This window comes from Caloenas nicobarica, chromosome 4 (assembly GCF_036013445.1).
Source record: "Caloenas nicobarica isolate bCalNic1 chromosome 4, bCalNic1.hap1, whole genome shotgun sequence".
Lineage (NCBI taxonomy): Eukaryota > Metazoa > Chordata > Aves > Columbiformes > Columbidae > Caloenas > Caloenas nicobarica.
Genome location: NC_088248.1, coordinates 33279291 through 33303396, shown reverse-complemented (window position 1 = coordinate 33303396; position 24106 = coordinate 33279291). Strand labels below are relative to the sequence as shown.

Here is a 24106-nt window from a genome sequence, read left to right as displayed (position 1 = left end):
TGAAGGTTTTTTTTAATTTCCCAGAAAGCAGTTTTAGACTTGTTCATTTCTCTTCACAGAACATCTGCAATTCCCTGTAAGTGCTGTCACTGTCTTCTGAAAATGACACTGGCACTGGTACAGCTTCCTTCCAAATAATTGCAGGTACTTTCGGTTCCTTAGGGGAGCTCATTGTTGATGCACAGGGCTTTACCTCCCAGCACCTCTGCCCTTTCCCCAGGGATGCACCTGCAGCTGGCCCTCGTACCGACATCCCAGGGGCCGTGACCCTTCGCTCACCAGCTGTTCCCAGCAGCACAGCACTCATGGCTGGCTGGGAAGAGGTGCAGCTCCAGCACGGAGTCTGGATGAGGATCCCGTCAGCCACAGGAGCTGGGTGCCTAATTCTCCACGTGCCGTGCCAGAAATATACTCTGCTGGGTGCCTGAAGGGCAGGCAGGGCTGCTTTTCCAAACCTATCGTATATGCCAGGTGATGCTCAAATGAAATGCAACTGCGGTGTTGCTCCAAAGGGCTTGATAAAACATTAAACGAATAGACCTCTGAAAACAACTCATCCATTCTAGGAGATAGATTTTGGTTATTCTAATGAATTACATGCATACAGCCAAGGTCTGTTTAGTGTTCACCAAGAAATTAGAAGGTGGCTAACATGCAATATTTCCTTAGGTCTTGCCAAAAACAGCCATCTGGCGGCTGGGTAAATGCAGAAGGATCAGGACTTTCTTTAGGATATTGAAAAGTATTGTATAAATAGGTTACAAATAATAGATTGTGTTTCTGTGTAAAATTGTTACCCTTTTAACATTCAACGCTCCAGCTTTGCTCTTGGCTTTCTGAAGCATTATTCCTTATGCTGCTGACTACACACTTACACTTATATGTTTTCTTATTTTTTGGCTCAGTGGAGCAAGCAGTCAGCTTTTCCCTCATTCCTGAGGGATATCAGGTTACAACAAGTGTTGGTCTGATCTTATATACTTACCCAGTGGCATATGAAAAATGCATATTTTCCATTTGATTTTTCTCCTTGCCAGAGTTGGGTTTAATGCCACTTTTCTTCTCCCACTTGCTAGATACTGTTAACAAGCTACTAGCTTATTCCCTAATGTATAAAGGCAGGCAACAACACGTACCCTATTTAACCCCAGCTGGGGATATAGTCCTTGCAAGTCACAAAAGAGCCAGTTCATTTTTAACTACATAAATTTATAGTGCATCCCTGCAGCTAAATTATTTTTGAGTGTATTAGTTTTTTGAGGAGGTAGGTGAAAGGCGGGCAGAGGGTAACGTGACAGCCTCCCGCAGCTGCCTGCATTCCTGCCCCACAGATGCACGGGACGTGTTCCCATCGTGGGCCCCGGTGCAACTCGAGTCCCTGCCAGTGGGTACCTCTTTGAGATCCGTTCAGTTATTAAAATTGCGCAGCACGTTCAAAGAAAAAACAGCCAGAAATACAGTGCAGGCTCGCTAGAGCTGCACGCTGAGTCTGCGAGGTGGTGAACATCCACCTGCCCCTCCCTTGTCCACCACTGCCATGGCTCAGTTGAGTGGTTTCATCCATGGGATCTTCTCCGTCTCCAAACTCTTTAGGTCCAGGAGCAGGCTTACTGTCTTGCAGATGTGTGCACTCATCAGTACAATTGAAAAAAAACCAACACCTTACCAACTGATTTTCTGTTTTCTTGTTTACAATTAGGTTAAACACTTTGAAACATTAAGTAGGACTGATGCGAATAACACTTTCTTACAGAGGTGTTAGAAACTGTTAGGATAGGAATCTCAAGAGGCAATTCATCACCATCACAATTTCCCAAAACACCAAGAAGAGGGTTGTAACTACTTTTCTTATAGCAAAAAACTGTAAAAGTTTGAAGTTTGAAAAGCCTGAAAATACATTTGTGACTGGGTAATTGTCACGTGTGAAGAGCATGAACTAGAAGACTAGGCAGACAGAGAGGTATGGCAAATCATACGGATATAAAAGCATGTTACCACTCAAGCTAGAAATACTGTTTAACGGAATTATATTGTCTGTTGTCATAATGTTTTGTTTTCTCTTAACCGAGTATATAAAGAATTAGATCACTCTTCAATACAAACTTCTGAATTGGTGCCTCGCTATTTGGATTTATCTGTGGCCATACAATTATGGATGTTCAAAAATAATTAAATGCATTCATTAAGTAATCATCTTACTAACAGAAAAAATATGAAACTGAAAAGTCAAAAAAGTCCTAGAAGAAAATGTTCTAAAATTGTTTATATTCTAATATGATGTACAATAGCAAAGAGGACAGGCTGGTATTTCCAAAAGGTCAATTTTTTGTGCAAGTAACCAGTAATGAAAAGACCAGAATGACATATTCCACATGATTCACAGTCCTAGCAGCCCGAGGTAAGAGTTTGCATGGACATACTGTAACTATTAACCTACAAAGGGACACATCTTCAAGCAAATGAGCTAGGTTTTCTTCCTTTGTTTTATACAAATCTAAGCATTTAAATTCTATCCATTTGAGCAAAATTCAAAAGTGTTTTTGGTTTGGTTTGGTTTTTTATTCTATCTAGCATGACCAGCATGTGAAAAGAAAATAGAGGATGCTTGATGCAACTTTCTCAAGGAAAAAGAGCAGAAACTCACATCTAACTCTCCTGGGAAACCTCCCATTCCAAACAAGAAAACAAGGGAGAAAAAAACATAATGGACTAAACCTTGAACTTGGTTTGTTTAAATTTCTGGTTTTAGTTGAAGGTAATGCATCCATGCTTCAAAAGCATTGAAAGCCAATGAGAATGATTCTCAAGCTGAAAATGGGCAAGGCTTCTGTCAATTCCAAACATAGTTATTCAGAAAAAAAAAAAAACATCTGCTTTACCGCCTGTCTCTGTTGAGACCCCAGAACATATCCAAGGTATTTGGGCTCTGAAAACAATAGTAAAATAAAACTACTTTAATCTAGATTGCATGTTCTGACTGTATTAGGAACCAGGCTCGATTGCTTCTGCAGTAGAGAGTGATTTACAGTCCTGATCCTGCTGTCTTTAGCAACAGAAAGCTTAAGCGAAAAAAACCCCTCACAAAATCTTCTTTATTTACTTGAATTCATCTAGCTGCCCTAGGGAAGAGACTAACTTGACAGATTGTTAGTCTCCCAGTTCTCCCAGTAGAACTTGGTCTCCTGAAAAGCTCTGAAAAAAACACAGATTCACGAGTGTCTCACATGGCATTGAGCAGAGCTGTACTCCGAACCCCCAAGGATGCCAAGGCAGATGCTGAAAAACACTCGACATCTTGCTGAGGAGCCAGGAGCAAAAGAGACTGTGTTGTGCATAAAGCACACCAGGAAAGCTTCAGTTGGTAAAATTACACTGTGGAGTAAGATCTTTTCCTTAGTTCTCAGGTTAAATAGAGGTATAAGTAAAAAAATAATTAAAGAAAAAAATATAGCAATACTGTTTATGATGCTCATGAAAAGATATGCTCAGGCTGGTCCTTTCTAGAGGCTAGGCTGCAATACAACCACACTTTAAGTTTCATTTGACGGAAGCACGTTTTTCAACAAAACCTGCTCAGTCTCGAAGGCTTCTGATGCTGCAGAGAGATTCTCCACAGCAGGCTAAAGCTGCATCTCATGTCTCATTTCGACGCACAACACCTGTTTCTGCAGAATACATTACAAAACACATAGCATCCAAGGCTTGTTTGCAGAGACTCTTTGCATGACTCATCTCTGAGCGATCACAAGTTTTCCTCGAGAGAAGCTCCACAGTGCACGGCAGATTACCAAGGCTCTGCCTTGGCATCGAGTGCTCCAGCTGAAATATGTCCTAGGGCTGAGGCATAACAAGGCATCAGCAATGAGAGCAAGGCCGGAGGAACAATATCCTGCATCGCTTTACGTTGCGCTGCCTCCCGGACTTGCTGCAGAGAGCACTCCGGCAAAGTTATTCTGTTTTGATAAAAATAGGGTGCGATTCAAGAAGCTTTAGCCGAAAGGTAAGGTGGAAGCCACATGCCGAGGAATTCTGCAGCTAAAACCTCCCAGATTTTTATGCCTGAAGCAAAAGGTACCGATTTCAACTCAGAAGGCAAGAAGGAGCTGGAGAGGGAAATTGTGGGGGTGAAACCCAAGGCGCACTTGGTGGAGGTGAATGGAGGCAAGAATCCTGATTGCCTAGAGGTGAATAGAGTTCAAGTAAAAAGGGAATTTTACTAGGCTGAGCAGAGGATTCCTCACGAGGAAATTATTTTCCTCCTTTTCACGGACAAAAATTGTTCTAGTGACAGAGTTACCATGGAAACTGATTTTGAGAATAACAAGAAAGCATTTATGGTACAGAGCTTATTTTAAAGGATGGTGAACCAGCAGCATACCATTCCCCTAACTGGGCTGATAACCTGATCAGATGGCCCAAAGAACTAAAATAATATGTTTTAAAGTAGTGTGGAATGGCAATGCTAAATGGACCTGTCACAGCTTTGTATCACTGTGCTTTTATGACCTTCGAAGTGGTGGACAGAGGACTCGAAAGAAAGTTTCTGCCAGGACACGGCTTTAGCCAGGCTGACCAGCACCACATCTCTCAGGGAGTGAAAGCCAGAGACCAGTGAGCACCTCTCCTCAAGTTAATTCAATTAGCCTGTCATTTTCTTTTGTGTCATTCAGTTTTACTATGAAGGAAAGAGGTTTTTTTTTTCCTGCCAGTAGACTGAAAATTCACAGTTGTCAAATGCAAGGGCATGCACCACTGACTGAGGTGTGGAGGGCAGTGCTTCTTGCCACGGTGGCTGTGCTTACAAATTCTGGTTCTTCCCGTGGCTGCCACACAGACAAGGGAAACCGAGAAGCGCCTGCTACCCCAAGGGCTCCCGTGATGCTGACTGCACACCTTGCTGGCAAATATTTTCCTGACCAGCTCTGGGGAAGCTGCTGAAAAAAGCAACTAATGTTACCTCTAAACTGCAGCACACATTGAGCCAAGCACATGGCCCCAAACTGGCCATCTGTGATTTATTCCAGCCCAAGCAGAAACAGGCAACCCCTTCACACTGAGCACAGAGGGGGTTTCCCGTTATCCCAGCCCCTTGGTCTCAAGAAGCCAGGAAGAGCGGTGACCTTTCGGAAGGGCCCATCACCTCGCCAGTCTGCTCTGTAGAGTGAAAGGGTTAATTTCTGCCAGGGTAGCTCAAGTCCTAAGGAAGGAGGAGGAGGAGATCCTACCTTGCACAGCTGGGGGTATTCTCAATGAGCAAGCATCCTCTGCAGTGAGGAATAAAAAGCCACTATAATAATGGTTGTTGCAAGCACGAAGTCACTAGCACCTAAAGTTTTCATTCTCGTTAAATGGAAGTGCAAGCAAATGAAAGCGATTTGTTTATGTTGCCCCAAGGTTTCCCATCTTGGGAGCAGCCATGTGAGGCTGCAAGTGATAATACTCATCCTCTGTGAACAAGAAGTCTGGTTTACATTGATCTGGGATCCAAGCAAGAGGTAGAGATAAGAAAAGACACTTCTATGGTCTCTCTCGACACATAATGTTAAAATGTTGACTTCAGAGTAGAAGTCATGAGGTTATTTCCTTCCCTTCATCTTCAGTCTTTGCTCTGTTTTGTATTTACTCTCTATTTTTGTTGCTTCTCCTAGAACCTTGAAGGCTGAGGGATGGGAGGCCAGACACATGCATTATCTGTATTTCGGACTTCAAAGACAAAGAATACATGGACATGAGCTCTAAAATAAAGGGAATAATGTTCTACTAGCGCTGCCGCAGAACTTTTCACGCAAGGCTACCAAGAGCTTTTCAGCTTTGCAGACAGATGTGAGGCTGTTCTCCGCACACGAGTAACCGAGGAGCAGTATCTCAGCTCGCAGCCACCCGCAGTGCTGGAAGGGGAAGGTTCGCAGCCCAAACTCCTGGCACCAGCCTCTAACGGCCAAAACCCAAGATAAGATGACACCTGTCAGGTGGAGCAAAGACAAGAGGGAAACCCCAGGCTTTTGCAGGGCGTGAGCGCAGAAGTGGATGAGAAAATAAACCAACTTAATCAGATTTGGATGCTTTTCGGAGTAGTCAGAAATCAGGCAGGCTGTAAAGGCATTACTGCAGAAATGTTTATTTTTCAAGTAGACTGATTCTGCTCAGAAGGTTCTTCTCTGCTGCCTTCTTGGCAAAACTTCTTTCATTTTAGTAGAAGCTGAAGCCATGTGTCCCACCTTCATTGTCATTGTGCATACAAGAGGTGACAGAATCATTCCATTAGCATTGAATGGGGAATGAAACTAAAGCCTCTGAAACACATAACCTTGAAAAAAATTACATTGTTAAGTAGATAGCTTGACATCAAATGGTTTCTTTCAGTAGCTCCATAGTACATCTGCAAGCTTGGCCCTCTGATTTTTTTATTTAATTATAAATGGTTGCTTGCACTATTTCATACTAGTTCATGATGCAAAAGCACTTGCATTAGAGTCCAATTATTCATCATTCAGTTGCCAAGATAAGCATTTGTAAGGATTACTATGCCAAAAATAAAGTTGTCTAGAAGAGCTGAGAGGGGAACTGCCAGCAAATATAGATCTAAGTGTAGATCTTGCTAATGCTTTTTAAGCAGTGAACACTCCTCCCTCTGGCCCTAATTCAGGACGGAGACATACTAACCAATAATAGTAACCACAAAATAGCAAAAAGCTTCACAAAAATTGTCTTCTATCTGCTCCCCACCAAAAGCTGGGTGATGCAGCTGGAGACTTGGTATAGGAAATATTTGCATAGCAAGTCAAGAATCAATGCTTTTCATTTATGATTTTCTAATTCAGGAAGTTGGTCCAAAACAGACATCAGACAAACCCACTCCATTGGCTCATGACTGACAAGGCAAAAACCTAAAAAGACCAAAAATTTGAAATCAAATTCCCCTTTTTCATTTCCCAGGTTCCTATCAAGTTAACAGCCAAATTTGCATATCAGTAAAGGGCACTTAGCGGAAAACTCTCTCTGTTTCAGGAACTAGCATAAGCATTGAAGAAAGAATAAGAAGAACGAAAATACACAACCCCAAAATGCAGATTTATGTCACGCCTACTCAGAATAGTGGAGGCCTATGTCCTACTCAGACATGCACAGTTTTCTGAGGTTTGTACAACCTTCTAATTATTTCGATAATTAACAATAAGGAAAGGGCATCTAGATTTTTTTTTTTTTTTGGTAAAGACAGCTTCGAAGACAAGATAACCAGTTTTGAACAAAACATTTTAAATTGAAGTTTCGATTTTGAATTATTTTAACTGTTTTCATTCTTACTGCCTCCAGTCTAAGGACAGAACAGTAAACCAGTGCTTCTATAACACCTTTACTTGAAAGGACCAGAAAAAGTTGATGGACTCCAAGATGGATTTGAAGCTGGTTTGTTCAATATATCTGTTTAAAAAAAGTTACTTACTCACTTACCACTTTGATGGTACTTACACCAAAACCAGAACATATCACCCAGGCTTTTTTTCCTTTTTTTTAAATAGCTGAGGATGCTGATGATAAATACCTAATTGAAATCAGTGCATAGTGGAAAATAAAAAAATCAACCATCTTACCTTTCACTAGATGATACTGAAACTGGTATTTTTGAGCTTTTGGTATAACTTTCTTCAGTGTTATTTCTCACATATTCTTCTCAAACAGATAAGATATTTATGCCCATGGAATAACAAATAGGTCTGTTACAGAGCCTTGACTTTTCTTTTTTTAATCACTGATCTCAGTGACTGACTTTTTAAAAACATAGTGAAAAGCATTTTCCCTAGAATGTATTTTAGGAGGGAAGAAGGCCCACAGAGGAATATAGTTTATTGTGATGATTAATTGATGTCCATGCAAAAAATTAATCAAAAAGCATTTCTACCTGGAAGTATGTCTTTGACCAAGTACAGCATAACAGGGGAAAAAAGATAAACTGACTCAATAGCCAATAAATTTTTCTGAGAAACTGAAAACAAGATACAAAAATCTGACTTTTATATTCCTTCAAAAATCCTCCAGAACGCTAGGATCAGCCAGAGGCATTATTTTGCATGGTTAGTAGTGATAATGCAAGAAAACATCATGGGATTGATATTTTTTCCTCTCCTCCTTTTTTTTTTTTTTCTTAACAGAAAGGGGAATCACAGAATCACAGACTGTCAAGGATTGGAAGGGACCTTGAAAGATCATCCAGTCCAATCCCCCTGCCGGAGCAGGAACACCCAGATGAGGTTACACAGGAAGGTGTCCAGGTGGGTTTTGAATGTCTCCAGAGAAGGAGAATCCACAGCCTCCCTGAGCAGCCTGTTCCAGTGCTCTGTCACCCTCACTGTGAAGAAGTTTCTTCTCATATTTAAGTGGAACCTCCTGTGTTCCAGTTTGAACCCATTGCCCCTTGTCTTACTGTTGGTTGTCACCGAGAAGAGCCTGGCTCCATCCTCGTGACACTCACCCTTTACATATTTATAAACATTAATGAGGTCACCCCTCAGTCTCCTCCAAGCTAAAGAGACCCAGCTCCCTCAGCCTTTCCTCATAAGGGAGATGCTCCACTCCCTTCATCATCTTCATTGCCCTGCGCTGGACTCTCTCCAGCAGTTCCCTGTCCTTCTTGAACTGAGGGGCCCAGAACTGGACACAATATTCCAGATGAGGTCTCACCAGGGCAGAGCAGAGGGGCAGGAGAACCTCTCTCGACCTACTAACCACTCCCCTTCTAATACACCCCAGGTACCATTGGCCTTCTTGGCCACGAGGGCACAGTGCTGGCTCATGGTCATCCTGCTGTCCACCAGGACCCCCAGGTCCCTTTCCCCTACACTGCTCTCTAATAGGTCATTCCCCAACTCATACTGGAACCTGGGGTTGTTCCTGCCCAGATGTAAGACTCTACATTTTCCCTTGTTATATTTCATTAAATTTCTCCCTGCCCAACTCTCTAGCCTGTCCAGGTCTCGCTGGATGGCAGCACAGCCCTCTGGCGTGTCAGCTACTCCTCCCAGCTTGGTGTCATCAGCAAACTTGCTGATAGTACACTCAATTCCCTCATCCAAGTCATTGATTAATATATTGAATAATACTGGTCCCAGAACTGACCCTTGAGGCACCCCACTAGATACAGGCCTCCAGCCAGACTCTGCCCCATTGACCACGACTCTCTGGCTTCTTTCCTTCAGCCAGTTCACAGTCCACATCACTACCTGATCGTCCAGACCACACTTCCTCAGTTTAGTTGTGAGGATGCTGTGGGAGACTGTGTCAAATGCTTTACTGAAGTCAAGGTAGACCACATCCACCGCTCTGCCATGGGGAAAAATCATTTTTCCCACTGTAGACTGCAGAAATGAGAAAAAAAAAAAAACCCAAACCAACCAAACAAAACCCAACCGAACAAAAAAAGTCACAACAACAACAAAACCCCAAACAAACCAAACTACATTTTTGCACCTCAACGTAAAAATCTGATTTCCAGAATGCCACCGAGCTGCAGCCTGAGGCAGGAGACACGACCAAAGGTGGCCAGGGAAGGAGGTGGATCCCTGCGTGACACGGCTTCAGTATGCAGGTGGTAACTCAGGCCCTTTTCACTGCAAACACAACTTCTTCCCCCACTGGCTTTCTCTAGGAGTCATAATTTTTAACAGCTTTTCCTTTTGAGCTGCAGCAGCAGCACAGTTCATCACCTCCCCTGAAAAAAGGTGGCCCCTCAAACTGGTTATAGGATTTAATTGAGAACTGGCTGCCAGCTGAGCAGTCAGGGTTCTTTGAAACAAAAGGATGGACTATTTCTTAAAATGAAGTCTTTCATGTAGAAAGGCGCTTTGTTTCTCAGAATAACTTGGATTTTCATCAAACAACTGGAAACAGAAAATTGCCCAGCAGGTTTTACTTGAAAACTGTTCTTTATAAATACTTCACCAGGATTTTTTTTTTCCATGAAGAAAATGTTTCTAGCTAGGTTAGGTGAAATAATGACCGGACGACCAAGTTATCCATAGTAGAAAAACTGTTCATTCGTTTGTGGGATGCTACAAAGCTTCTGAAGTGACCCTGAAAAGTTCAGTGCTGATTGTGGTGTTCACAGACGATTTCGCCCTCTAGCCTTCTTGACAAGCAACCTTCTGCACATAAAGAGGCAAGTCTTATTTATAGATGCTTGCCTTCCTATATGCCCGTGCACTGGAAGGTGTGTGCGCTGACAGGTGTGTCAGCGAGAGGAGGAGTAAGACAGACAGCCATCTGTACAGACTGCAGCGTGTTGCTCCATCAGCCCACGTGGCTTCTGTGAGCAGATCTGAAAGGGAAATGACAGTGGAGGGATGGAAGAGAAAACACAAAAGGGACAAGGGAAAAAGGGAGCTGAAGAGAAAGGCTATTGCTGGTGCGAAGGCAGATAGATCCCTTAAGCACAGGAATATTTACAGAAGCGTATCTAGATGGCAGCTAACTGCAAACAGAAGAATCCAGTCCCTTGTGTGACACCGGGGGTTAGCCGAGGACTTCAGCTGTTGAAGCCACCACACGTAGATAGATTTCTGGGGTTTCCTGATCCTCTAGAGCAGGCAAGACATCTAATCGCTGCCTCAGCAAAGCCTTCTGTAAATTTACAGTGCCACAAATCCCCAGACTAATAACCTCGAGCAGCAGAAGCAACGAAGTCTGGCTGCCAAGAGATCATTTTCCCAGATCCCTGTTCCTTCCCACAGAAATGCTGCACACACCGTCCCATCTCAGCCCCAGCAATGCTGCCGGACTCACATGAACTCCACCACCAGCAGCCACCAAATGCTTCCAGGTATTTTACAGCCATCTTTGACGTTTTTCCTTCCTCCTCGCACCCCCAGCATGCTCTACCCCTTCTCGAACTGGCAGGGGGGAAAGGGAAAGCCTGTATTTATTCAGGCAGCCAGCCACGCAGAACAGGTAAATCACGAGCTCACAGCGCAGCCCCTCAGACTAAATTTGGCTGAAATCCACTGTGAAATTTAAGAGCACTGGGAGGGAGAAGGAGGAGAGAAACGACAGAAAACATAATCATACCAACCTCACCTCTGCAAGAAACAAGGTGAAGATAAGCACCAGCCAGATCATCTGACTAGCAGAAATACAGCTGGGTGACAGAAGGACTCTGTAAGGAGCTCCTGCATCAAACTTTGTAGTCACCATCACAGGTTGGGTTTCTTTTCCCATCGTTCTCCTAATAAGTTTCACTTCCAGCTCTGCCACTTGGTCACAGCATCACTGTGCCCTTTGCATCAGAGCCTGGATTTTCCCTTTTAAAACATGTAGGTTACTACATCCCCAAAAAGTAATGACATTTCAGAAGGTGCATTAATGAAAGGCTTAGCAGATGAATTACATCAAAACCAACACTCTCGTGACTGTTAACATTTTAGTGCTCTGCAGGTACCATAAAAGGAGCCCTAGAGTCCATGCTTGACCAGTTAAAAGAAAAGCTGAGGAAAAAGACGTTTTTTCAGGGCAGATGCAGTCAGGTTCCTAAATAGATCGGGTACAAACAAATATTTTCTCCCGTGTCTAGGTTTGCTTCACAGTGGCTAATAAAATCAGTCCCAAGTAGTAGGCTTACCCAACAGCTCAGCTTAGTACTGCAGTGATAAACTCCTCATGAGATTATTTTGAAAAGCTGGACCTGACAATGCTGCAGCCTCTGCTAAAAAGAACCGCCTTTGATTTTCACGCTTTGCACTAGTATCTGCTTTAATTATAAACCTGAATTGTAGTAAGGGCCTAACCTTCTGACTTAGCTGTAACAGTTGAAAATATTTACCTTACATGGGCAAAAAACCCTTCAGGGCAGCAGGAAAAAAAAAAAAAAAAACAAAAGAGGAAGACATATGCATAATATAGCTGTGACATAACCACAAGAATGACAGCAGAAGTGAGCATTTAAACCCCACTATTTCCATGTCAGATTCTACTATTTCCATGTCAGATTCTTTAGAAATATCCAAGAGGCTATGTCAAGAAAACTCCGAAGAAACAAATCGGGACACAAGATCAGATTGATTGTTTTCATTTTGTTATAGGCTCATAGCCAAAAACACCTCAGAAGGAAAATAATTTTAACTTTTAGCCACTTTTAACTCAGCAGAAAACAAAAGTCTCAGCTTCTCTTAAAAATGAAAGTGAACGCACATCTCAAATCACATACTCATACCTGGTTTTACACTGTGTGGCTTAGCAGTCTGCTGCGTATCTTTTTAAGAAAAAAAGCTCTAAAAGTGAGCAGATGCAGCAGTCCGAAAGTGTCCTGGAATATTCAAGACATATAAATTGTCTCTTTTTGTCTCAGAAAGGATCTCGATTTGCTTTTCCTGTTGAAAGTCACCTTCGCTAAAAAAAGGCAGAATCATGAGAGAGGTAGTGTGAAATACATCGACTTCACTAGAGTAATAAGCATCAGTTTCTGACAATAATGTGCCTCTTCTTTCCTGTCTCTCTTTAGCTGAGAAATTTCTGTTCTGGCTGTTCTAAAATTGTGTCCTTATGGGAGGAGATGCATTCTCCCACCAGGCTTGCAAACCAACACCAGAAGAAGTCAGCAGTAGAAAACAGTATGATTGCGTATCTGTCTTCTATTCTACACCCGTAAAATGAAAACGAAACTCAACTGCAAATTACATTGCTGAAAATTCCTTGCACTCAAACTACTTAAGTTTTGTGTCCAAAGCATGAGGGCTGCGTTTGACATTTTAAACGTATTGCTCGTGCCGACTGACTACAGCACCTCCAAGCAAGTCTACTTCAATTACAGTTATTTAACTGCTATTTATTATATTTAATGGGTTTATTGCAGTCCACAATGCTTTCACCCTACAGACAGGAAGCCACAATATTGCAGCTAAATTTACATAACTGGTCATCCTCATTTCCTTTTGAATTTGGAAAGTAGCCAAAGCAGTAAAAATCAGTAAGAAACCCTCATCCCCACAGGTACCAGAGGAAGTCTTGGTGCTCTAACTACTACAGGCCATAAATTACCCGAGACTCCTTGACAAGTAGAAGTTCAGTCATGTGAAAGTGATTCTAAGAAGAACGAACCATCGACAAGTTCATGTGCTCAACATTCCTTCATATGAACAAGCCTTTGAGTCATCATCTTTTGTGTGTGTGGCAGACGTGCTCTCAAATGCAGATGGGCTGAGGAGCTTCTGACACCTGCCAGGTGGTACAGAACTGATTCACAGAAAAAAAGAGACTGTTAGGGAAAAAAAAAAAATAATCTCTTAAGAGAGATATTCTTCAAAGAACAGAAAAAGCTTTCTCTACTGTTTTACAGCACAAAATCCAACCCTTAGAATCACCACCCACGCTACATGTGTATCAGTACCTTGGTTTGGCAGCACCACGTAGCTTTAGTGGAGGGCACTCCATCCACAGGGCAAAAGCCAGGCCTGGTACAAAACACTGCATTCAGCTCAGTACTACCTACTTGCATCAAGCTTTTACCAATTAGCAGCTGGTGAGCTGTTACTCGGTTATCAACACGTTAAAAATTGGACGTATTAGGAATAAAATCTTTCCAAACACAGAAAAGGAAATGCCTCCATCGCGATGACGCTGTAAGCACGATGACATTTTATTGTGTGCCAGGCATCACATGCATTTTCCTTTGGGTAACAGCTTGCGACGCTACCTCTGCAAGAGGAAAATCTTCCACTTGGTATCTTCCCAATTATTTTTCTGTCTTCATAGACGTGGAAGAACAATAGCTAGGGGCAAACCTGAAATCCTTGGATTTTAACACACACTGAACTGCAAGGAAACATTTTAATTGGAAAGGTCACAGGAGACAGACTTCTGAGCACATCTCCAGCTAAATGTCACCTTTTCAGCGATACTCTCATCAGAGGTTACGTCAAAGGCAGATGGACATTTACACACATTTACCTTGCAGCAGGCCCCTCTGCCCTGTAAAGGTAAAGCCTATATCCTCCAGAGGGGTACAGCAGAAATGCCACCTTGCAATCCATAGCTATGGGAGGGACAAAAACCAGCCTGGACCCTCCACTCCTCCCTTTGTAGCCACACACTGATCAGAGCTAGAAACCAGCAGCTGATAAAAGAGCGAGATGCTTGTGAAATTTCACCAAACAAAACTGAGACATTCTGAAATGCATTATTTTGATTTGCTGCTTTTTTAGTCTGAAATTGAAAAATGTACATAAACCCAAAGATGCTCAGTGTCTTCAATTCAATTTGAACAGAAAATTGAATTTGGTCTCTCACATCCCAGAGTAGCATCCTAGATCCTGGTGCACTGTGGTGCAAAGCATTGACCAGAGAATGTTTCTTGGTCTCAAATCCAGTACATCCGCTGGAACAGATTTAGCTCTGATGAACTAGTATTTTCCAACAACACACAAAATATTGTCACTAAATTTACAAGCAGTTCTAGCAATAAAGGACAACTTGAAATCAGGCCTCAGACTTTCTACTCACATCCTTACCATCTTCACTGTTTTCCATTAATGGATTCTGCATATTTTTTATTTCATTGTCAAGATGAGGGAAAAATTCATTCTATTCCATATTGCTCCCTGTTATTTCCACTCCAAACACTTCAAAATGTTTAAACACAAATCCCTGGAGATTCTACTTGCAGTCAAGCAGAATAAGAGCAAAAATCTGCCTCAGGACTTTGTGATAATTATTTCCTATAAGCACTGTCTATTTTCAGTTTGTCTTTCATAGAAGTAACCCAGTGATTTACTGTCCAGAGAGTACAAGGAAAAAAAGGAAATACAACAAATATTTTTAGAATTTTATTAACTTTAACAAAACCTGCAAATTGAAGGGTGGTCAGCTGTTTGGAGGGGATTCAGATACACATTTAAATGCTAATTGATAATATACAACAAACTATGTACAACTGTGTCAGCCATCAACTGCTGAACACTAATCAATGTAATCCAAATCTTCTGGGATTCCAAAACTTTTGTCTATTCTGCTCTCTTCAAATCCAAATTTACGTTTGGCCCAGGACTTTATTGAAAAGATGTTATCTGTAAACAGAATGAAAAACATTCAGTTTTTAATGCTTAGGAAAGCATGAGCTACATTGGCTACAATATAATCCTTCCATTTCCACTATCAGCATGTATGTGAAAAGAGTAGATAGTGGGGAACACCACTATTAAGCAGATTTAGAACAGAAAATGGGATGCTTTTGTTAATGACATATTTTACTCAGTACTAAGTAAAACATGCTTCTTTTTTGGAGGTTTCCTTGATCTTATCTTGCTCCTCTTCTATGAGAAGACTGAAAGCTACAATTACAGTGTAAGCCTGTTCTAGAGTGATGAGGAAAGTGTGAATATGCATAATAAGTACTTTATAGGTCCTTTTTCAACTAGACAGCTACTGTGTGACTGTCTACAACTGCAAAAATCAGATTCAAATTAACCATAAGGTCCTTTCTAGTCCTGTTTGTTCAGATAATATGTATTCTATTTGAAAGTAAATAAAAAAAGATTCAAGTAGCTTTATTTTAGTCAGCATTTCTCTTGTAGCATCACATTATTATTTTAGCATATACATTCTCTTCAATTTAACACCATTTTTCACTGCAGTATTGATTGAAACTCACCACTTCATTGCTAACACCATAAATTGCAGCATAAGACAGGAAGTATTCACTGTGTCTGCACACCTGAGAAATATTTTTTCTTTAACCACCAGACACTTTGTTTTAAAACCGTCTCTTCAAAAGAAAAACCATGCTACAACATATAAGTGAATTGTCTTATTAAACAGCAAAGTACCTTCTACAGCCTTACCTCTCTCAAGACCTTGAGACCAACAGCCTGTCACCAACAGCAGAAAGCCCTGATAACAGGACCCCTAGAAGTTATTTTCAAATACGTAACAACCTTGCTTCCCCATATGCAGTAAACAACCCAGTGCAAATGAAGATATAAAATAATAGACAGAAGACTATAATATCTTGCTGCACTTGGCATAACGAAGAATAGCCAGCAGTCCATCAGTAGTAGATGAATTCTAAACAAAAAAGTTACAAACAATTTTCCAAATAATTTTTTAAAAAAGGACATACATATCGCTTGCTCTGCAAAATGGAAATTACAGCAATATAGCTGTCCTTGTTTCAGCTGGGAAAGAGTTAATTTTCTTTCTAGCAGCTGGTATAGTGCTGTGTTTCGGATTGAGTATGAGAAGAATCTTGATAATATACTGATGTTTTAGTTATTGCCAGGTAGTCAAGGACTTTTTAACCTTCCTATGCTCTTCCAGGTACACAAGAAGCTGGAGGGGACACAGTCAGGACAGCTGACCCAGGCTGGCCAAAGAGGTATTCTATACCATACGATGTCACACTCAGTAAATAAACTGGAGTTAGCCGAGGGGCAAATACTGCTGCTTGGGAATGAACTTGAGCAATTGCATTGCATTGTGTATCACTCGTTTTGTATATTCTAATATTATTATCTTCCTTTGCTGTCCTATTAAACTATTCTTATCTCAACCCACGACAACAGCAAAGCTGAGCAAAAACAGAAAATTGAGTTAAACTTCCATACAAATGTTATCACAGTAATCTTCTTCAAAACTGTGCAGCATTTTTCCTGCATGTTAAATCTGATGAATTAGCTTCAGGAATACCTACTTTACATTAGCATCAATCATATGGTAGCAGCAATAAGGTTCCACAGAGCATTTTACTCCTTAGAAATAGACAAAAATTCAGAAAGAAAGAATTAAACTTTCTGAATATCTCAAATTATGACACTGCCAAACTAACCACCACCATTTCCAGTGTCTGTCTTTTAAAGTCTTCCTCATCTTGAAGAGATTTTAACTCAACCGAAAAAATGAGCTGCCAGTTTTAACATGGTGTGCAAGATGGTTCCAGAAGAACAAACCTGCTCTGTTACATTCACTAACCAAACTGAGAAAATGTATTATTTTGAATCATGATGATTTATATTTCTGTATATAAATATATTTACTCAGTACTAAGTAAAACGTCTTCTTTTTTGGAGGTTTCCTTGATCTTATCTTGCTCCTCTTCTATGAGAAGACTGAAAGCTACAATTACAGTGTAAGCCTGCTATAGAGTGATGAGTGATGTAAATTACAATTACAATATATATATACAGAAATATATGTATTTCTGTATCTATATATATTTCTGTATCTTTTTATAAGGGCTATCCTACATCATATCTTAATGAAATTTAAAATTGTTAACAATAAGGACTCCTTTTACTCAAATTCTTCTAGTCTGAAGCTCTGTTAAGCAATATAAATGCATACATACCAGTCCATCTATTGGCCGCCTCCTTGGCTACTTTGTTTGTTTGTCCTGAAATAGAGAAGGAAAAAAGAAAAGCATACATCAGAGTAAAATCATACAATGAATGATTTCAAGGCACAGAGATTCATTTTTTTTTATTGATGTCATTTTTAGGGAACCATACACTGTAAGGAAGTTATTCTACTGCTTCCAAACCTTTCTTCTGCTTTACACTTTTAAGGTTCCAACAAGCACAAAGCTAAGTTAAAGAAAAAGAGGAGCAAAGAAACAAAAGATACCATATGAGCAACTTTGAGTTTTGGAAGTGTATTTAAAAATATAGTAACCCTGGTCTGGTTTGCCTGGGGGCTTAATTGTCTGTACCAAGATTGGAACTAGATACATGGCCTGAAGATACTAGAGGCAACTGAGGCGGAAAATATTTTATAATCCTCTCTATACATAAGTAATCCATTACATAGATATGCATGGCTCTATACAGATAAGAAAAAGACAAGTGTTACAGCCTATCACATTAACCCAGAAGTTAAGCATCTAGTTCTGGAAGGCTTTCCCATCTTTGAGAACCACCTCAATTAAATGAAGACAAAATAATGCTCCTGGTTATTAAACTTGGCTTCCCACTCTTACTACTGCTCCAGAGCTAAATACATAATAGTAAATTACCATTACTACAAATAGCTTTTATATAGTTTCCATGAGGCAAAACCGTACCAAGAAAAATTCCTGTTAGATCACCTTGCTCTCATTAAAGTAAATACTGAATCAAATCAAGCAGGTTGGTTTGTAACATGGGAATTTATCAGAATGGTTATGGTTCTCACGCCCACATAACAGTTACTTCCAGCTAGTCTCGTTCATACTTGCTTGATAATACTCAGTGGATTGGTCAGCATGAAAGTTGTCTCCAGGGGTACTGAGAAGTGAATATATGATGAAGTACCCATTGTTTTAAAGATTATATTTCAGGTAAAATTAAATTATGTTGAAAAATCATCTGCTAGCACACAGGAAGGTAAGCACTCATTATTCTACCCTTAATACTTCAGTAAGGGATGTGAAAAATGTCTAATTAAGAGTAAAATACCATTTTAAAATCAGTGTAGTTTTTAAAAATGACCTACAATCAGAAAGTTTGGGCACAGCATGAAGAAAAACAGAAAATTAAGATGGGCAAAAGAAGGGAGAGGGTGAGAAGACGGTATTTTTGCTTGCTTACATGCTATTCCTTATTTCCTTTGCTGATTTCTTGTTGCCACCCCGACTTGTTCAGTTCCACGGCTGGCAGCACTGACGACACACTGGCAGTCAATGGCATTTTGAACAATATTTTACCTAACGCTACTTAAAGCCAGTCTGCAGAGTAAGGGCTCCCACTGGTCAAGATTTTAAATGTGTTACCTATGATAGTTCCCTCAGCATTTTCCTGAAACTCTAGAGTAAAACTGGAAAGCTGTATTTCACTCCAAGTAACGAAGTTTGAAATGAAGGGGGGTAAAGCAGGACATATGGTACAGTGCATTTAAACAAAAAAAAAAAAAGTGGCAGCATGGTGCACTGTCACCCTTCAAACATTGCCAACACATGTTCAAATACATACGTGTGATGGTGTGTGTTTAAAATGTGATTTCTTGCTGCAGTCAAAGAAAAGGCTAAGGTGACCAGCAGATACAGGTTGGGCAACAGGGTGGTTAGAATGGCAGTGGCTGCCTGTAACTGAGCTGTGCCTAGAAATGAAATCATGGTACTAAGAGCAGGAAGCTCTAATGAGGAAATCCCACAGTGGGCAGTGCTTTCAACAACTTAAATAACCGAGAAATAAAAACAAACAAAAAACAATGAAAGAAACTCCTGAGAGTGAAAGTTATACAAATAAAATGAAGAAATATTTTAACCATGTCATTCTTTCCATGTACCACCTGGGACTGATCACAGACTGGCAGCACAGTGTCATGGTAGAAGTGTGAAGGATCACAAGTGGAGCCATAACTTCAGGATGGGGAAGGTAACATTCAAACAATCTGGTTTAATATCAAAGAAGAGGCTGCCTCGGTCTTTCAGAGGCTAGGAACACACATGCCTGTATCACTCTGCTGCCAGGGGTCAGGGTTGGGGAAACAAGACCCACTTGTAAAGCCTGACGCACGTGATATCTCCAGGAAACGCATTCACAAGAGGCTGGGGCAAGTGTTTGCTGCTTGCAACTTCCCATTTAGACTGGCTGCTCCACACGCCCATATGTACGATAACATATGGGGATGCAGGTATGGATTTATTCTGCCTTGTGGAAAGCTGCTTAGACCATCAGGCATATTGTATCAACAGCAACGCCAGCTAGCTTGGCAAGTTGCAAGGCACCCGTTTGTTCCTCTTGTCCAGCCTGAGCAAGCTCATTCAAGCAAGACAGCTTACAATGTCTTGTCACCAAGTGAGACTGTCACTGCCACTGCTGCAGGATGGCACTGCAGTCTGCTTAACCACAAATTCCTTCGCTTACACCTCAATACACCTCATCCATCCTTCAGAAGCTACTATGTCACCACCTCAGCTGTTGCCTCCTGGCTATGGAGTGAGCATTTAGCTATCTGAATTCAAGATTAAATGCCTTGGGATCAGGCTTAACTCTTGTCTACAATTCCACTGCTGGATCTTGTCTGCCTGCTGTATCCAACGCCATGCCTGAAAGAGGAGGGAGAAACAGGTATTGGCAGTGTTGGGCCTGCATCACCTGAAGACACCAGCTACATCCGCATCACCGACAGCTTCTTCCAGAGAACCCCAACTCCATCACAAGAACTGAGAGAAATGAAGGAATCTGCACCTTGACTACCTTCTGGAAACCTTTTACACTTGCTTGTTGGAACTTTCACTGGTTGAGTCATCTGTATGCGAACATGCATAGAGGGTGCAGGAAAGGAGGAGTAGTAAAATAGACAACCCCCAGACACGCCTGCTTTTGTGTACTGATGGAACTCAAAGTCATGCTCCTTCTGACTACCTGTCCTCTAGCTCCACAGCATCATATAGCCATTGTCTTCCTAGTTTTTAGAATGCACTGAAAAGACAGTTTAAGACCAAAAGAAGACAATAGCAATACAGGAGGCAACATATGTTCCAGATCCTTCCAGATGTTCTTATTACCACTGTTAGGCCCTAGTTACACTCTCCTTTATGTCTATACATCTGCACATAGGCTGACAATATGTACAATTGCTGTCTGGAAGCAAGAGAATACTCCCTTTGTTCTGGCCATTACAAATTTATTTCACCAATTTGTGTGACAATGCATCAATAGACTCGCTTGCTCCCGTGCCTGCAGGATACGAGTCATTCACTTGGCTGAGACACACACCTGTGCCTGAAGCTGGTCACCAGAGGATACACTTGGCATTTTTTAAGCAGGAAAGCGGAAACTTGCAGTTTCTCTCCTGAATGGAACAAAAGCAACACCTATGTGTACGGCAACGCAGGGCCCAGGAGCAACACCTGTGTGTACAGCAATGCAGGGCCCAGGAGCAGCATGGCTTGCAACACTAGTCTGTTACATTAGCAAAACACACCTGGAAAAATGCCCTGAACAGTGAAAGACTAAGGGTCAAAGAGATAGTGCTGGCCAGTCCTTGTGGAAGTCTCTTCTTCCCTCATCCCCAGGTATATCTGGAGAACTGCATGGAACTCAAAAACCCCAGATTCTGGGAAACGAACCATTGTCCTAAGCATCTGTGATTGTCCCGATCACAGCAACAATCCCCTGTACACCCTTAAAGAAAAGCAAAGGTAGGGAAAGGAAGGCCCAGCAGCGGTCAATGTCTAAAAAGAAAGCGAGGGAGGGTTGGAAACTTGCTTTTTAATGCATGTGAGTGACATTCTACCAGCAACCTGCAGGGATTCAGAGGCATGCCAGGAGACAGAGCTGACAGAAGGACAAGTGGACAGCTGCAGCAGGTGCCGTCAGAAGCCTTCTAAAGCAAGTGGACAGCATCTGGTCAGGAGTGAAGTCCTGCAGCACAAAACCGTTGACGCAGCAATGCTCCTGAACAAATCTAACTGGCAACATATATCGGCTCAAACCTTAGCATGGTCAGGCCATGTAGTTTCTGATCTGCCTCAGGAAGCCTGACAGTCATTCTCAGCATACAGCACAACTACAGCCGTCTCTTTCCTCCTTCCCCCAGATTCACTTACTTTTTTCCGGGAAGGGGTGGTGGTCCAAATTAAAGGCCCTATTCACATTCCAAAATGTAATGGCCAAAACCTGTTGAAGCCTCAAATATTTCTGCCAGAGGAGAAGACCATGACATGCGTCATCAACACGATACAAATATATGCTCCAGGAGACTGAGTCTTTCTATCAGACTTCAGACACTTCCCTTGGTGAAAAACACTTGCAATAGCAACAAGCCCCACCACGTCTTCCCAAACATTTTCCAAACCTGCTTTCGGGTTCTTTTAAAAAGCTTTTTTAAGTCCTACACATATCATTAAAGAAATACTAAGGAAGCAGTCACTGAACAGTATTCAAAATCGGACTGTAAAGGTAACATATTAATATTACAGCTCCAACAACCATACTAAAAACATCTCAACAGCCAGAACCAGCTCACAACCACCTATAGGCTTGGAAGTGAAGAAAGAGCTATAGCTTTCTTTTCTCTCTCAGTTTCTAGTCTGGCATTTTCAGGGTAACTTTAAGGATTATTGTAACTAATGTTTTGATGTGTAAACAAAATTTTCAGGTCCAGGAATCTTTAATTCTACAGAATAACAAAAGCTATTTACATTTCTAAAACTAGCACTGTTTCGTGCCGGTTTTGACCTACCACGACTAATGCCACAAGAGAATTGTATGGATTTCCTCCCTTAAAAGCCGCAGGTCTGCAGAGGCAACCAGCACCTTTTCGAGCAGACAGCCACCCATCGACCTGGGAGACTGTTTGCAGATACACGCAAAACACAACCGCAGCCTTCAGCACGTGTGTGAGGCAGTAATTTTACTGTGTGAATCGCAACTCTTCTGCATGAAATGCAGAGAACAGCTGCAACTGTTCTCACAGGCCAGTGAGGATTATTAGGCCAAAGCTTCCCAATCTCTCTCATGGAACCCGTCAGGGTAAATTAATTGCATTAGGGGGATCTGAATTCCAGTAATAATTCTGCATGCACTTGGACTGAATTTAAATATGAAAAATGGCAACTACCATAAGAACAATATACAAACTTGAATCTCAGATGTCTCTGATTATCCATTGCCTTCTGCAGAGTTATCCATGCTCTTGCTCGCAGTCTGTCCTCACTTTCCAAAAACGTATCACCACACTGCGACAGATTTATGTTTCTCTACCTCTCTTGCAGAAGCATCATTATAATATCCTGTGATGCAAAATTTCTAAAATCTTTCCCATTAATGAAAATGTGTCATGCAAATAAAGAGCCCACCTCTAAAGGTCGGGGTAGAAGGTGAACACAGAAATTATACATAGAATCATAGAATCATTTAGGTTGGAAAAGACCTTTAAGATCATCGAGATTACCTGTGATCCACAGAGAGTACAAAAACTAACTGCCTAATAACTCCTTCTGACATGTCCATCCACAAACTGACACCAGAGACCCTCGTCAAGAGACTGTAGTTTGCCACTGGAGGCTATTCGTGTCCAGTCCACATTTGAGTATCCTTGAAACTAAGTAGTCTACACCACTGTCAGCAGGGTAACTCACAACATAGCGAGAACAGCTTTACAAGAATGTTTTGTAACGAAGCATTAGGCAGAGATACCTCTACACTATATGCAATCGTTACTTTCCCCCATGCTTCTTAAAGAGGTGTTTCCTCTTATAAACAGAATAAAGAGCTCTCGTGTAGAACAGCACATCAGAATTCTGCCAAGTCCTCCGAATCCAAAAGAACACATCATTCTACCCTCATACTCCAGTATCCCACATAAAACTTATCCCCATGATATTAATCAACAAGTAAAAATGCTTCCGAATTCACGACTAAATTCAAGTCAATGCATGGATATGATTTCTCATTTAAATGACATCACAAATTCAACAGAGCCATTTTTACAGACATACTATTAAATAATAAAAGAGTATCTCTTTTTACATTTAGACTCTGAATAAAGTTTCAGAAATAAGACATTTATAATAGAAAAATACAAAATTTTGATATATAAATGAATTAAATTAACATTTCTGTTGCAATAGCTCTGTGCATGTGTGCACGTGTGTGCTTGCAAATATGCCTGAGCAAATACATAACTTAGCTCCAGCCTTGTCTCTGTGGTGAGACACAGCACTGCATAGTAAAGCTAATAATAAGCTGATCCACGTCTCTGGGAATATGCTTTTAAAGGGTCTGTGATCTTTGTTAGTGTGTTTGAAAAAAGTGTCAAGTCTCATCAGTAAAAGCTCCTTCTGTCCCATGTGAAAAGGTCACACTGTCAAATTTCATCAGGATGTACACATTGTCTCTTTGAAAAATGTCCAACAGAATTTGTCAGAATTGCTACCAAAAGATTCCTCTATGCAAAATACACGCTCTTGCACTTAAGTTTACTATATTCATGTACCCAGAGAAAAAGATCATTTACCTTGCAAGTATTCTACCTGAAAGCCCAAGCTGAAATCTTAGTTGCATAGCTAAAATACATCTATTCTTATCCAAAGAACAGAGGGAAGCAATATGCTTACAAAAGAGAAAAAAGTGCCCCAACTTTCTGATTCAGGGCACCCTAACAACACTTTGTTTTCCCTTCAATGGACAAGTCCTTCCTCCCCACT

General features: G+C 41.2%; 1 protein-coding gene across 1 annotated transcript in view; it reads right to left on the bottom strand.

Annotated features, from left to right (window-relative positions):
* Positions 1 to 14794: 14794 nt before the first annotated feature.
* MND1 (meiotic nuclear divisions 1) overlaps positions 14795 to 24106 on the bottom strand; it is a 42337-nt gene continuing 33025 nt past the window's right edge. Inside the window, exons 7-8 of the mRNA XM_065634220.1 lie at positions 17324 to 17368; positions 14795 to 15047 (exon numbers count right to left, since the gene is read on the bottom strand). Of these exons, the coding sequence (XP_065490292.1) occupies positions 14941 to 15047; positions 17324 to 17368 (152 nt within the window). The 3' untranslated portion in view covers positions 14795 to 14940. The remainder of the gene's footprint in view (positions 15048 to 17323; positions 17369 to 24106) is intronic.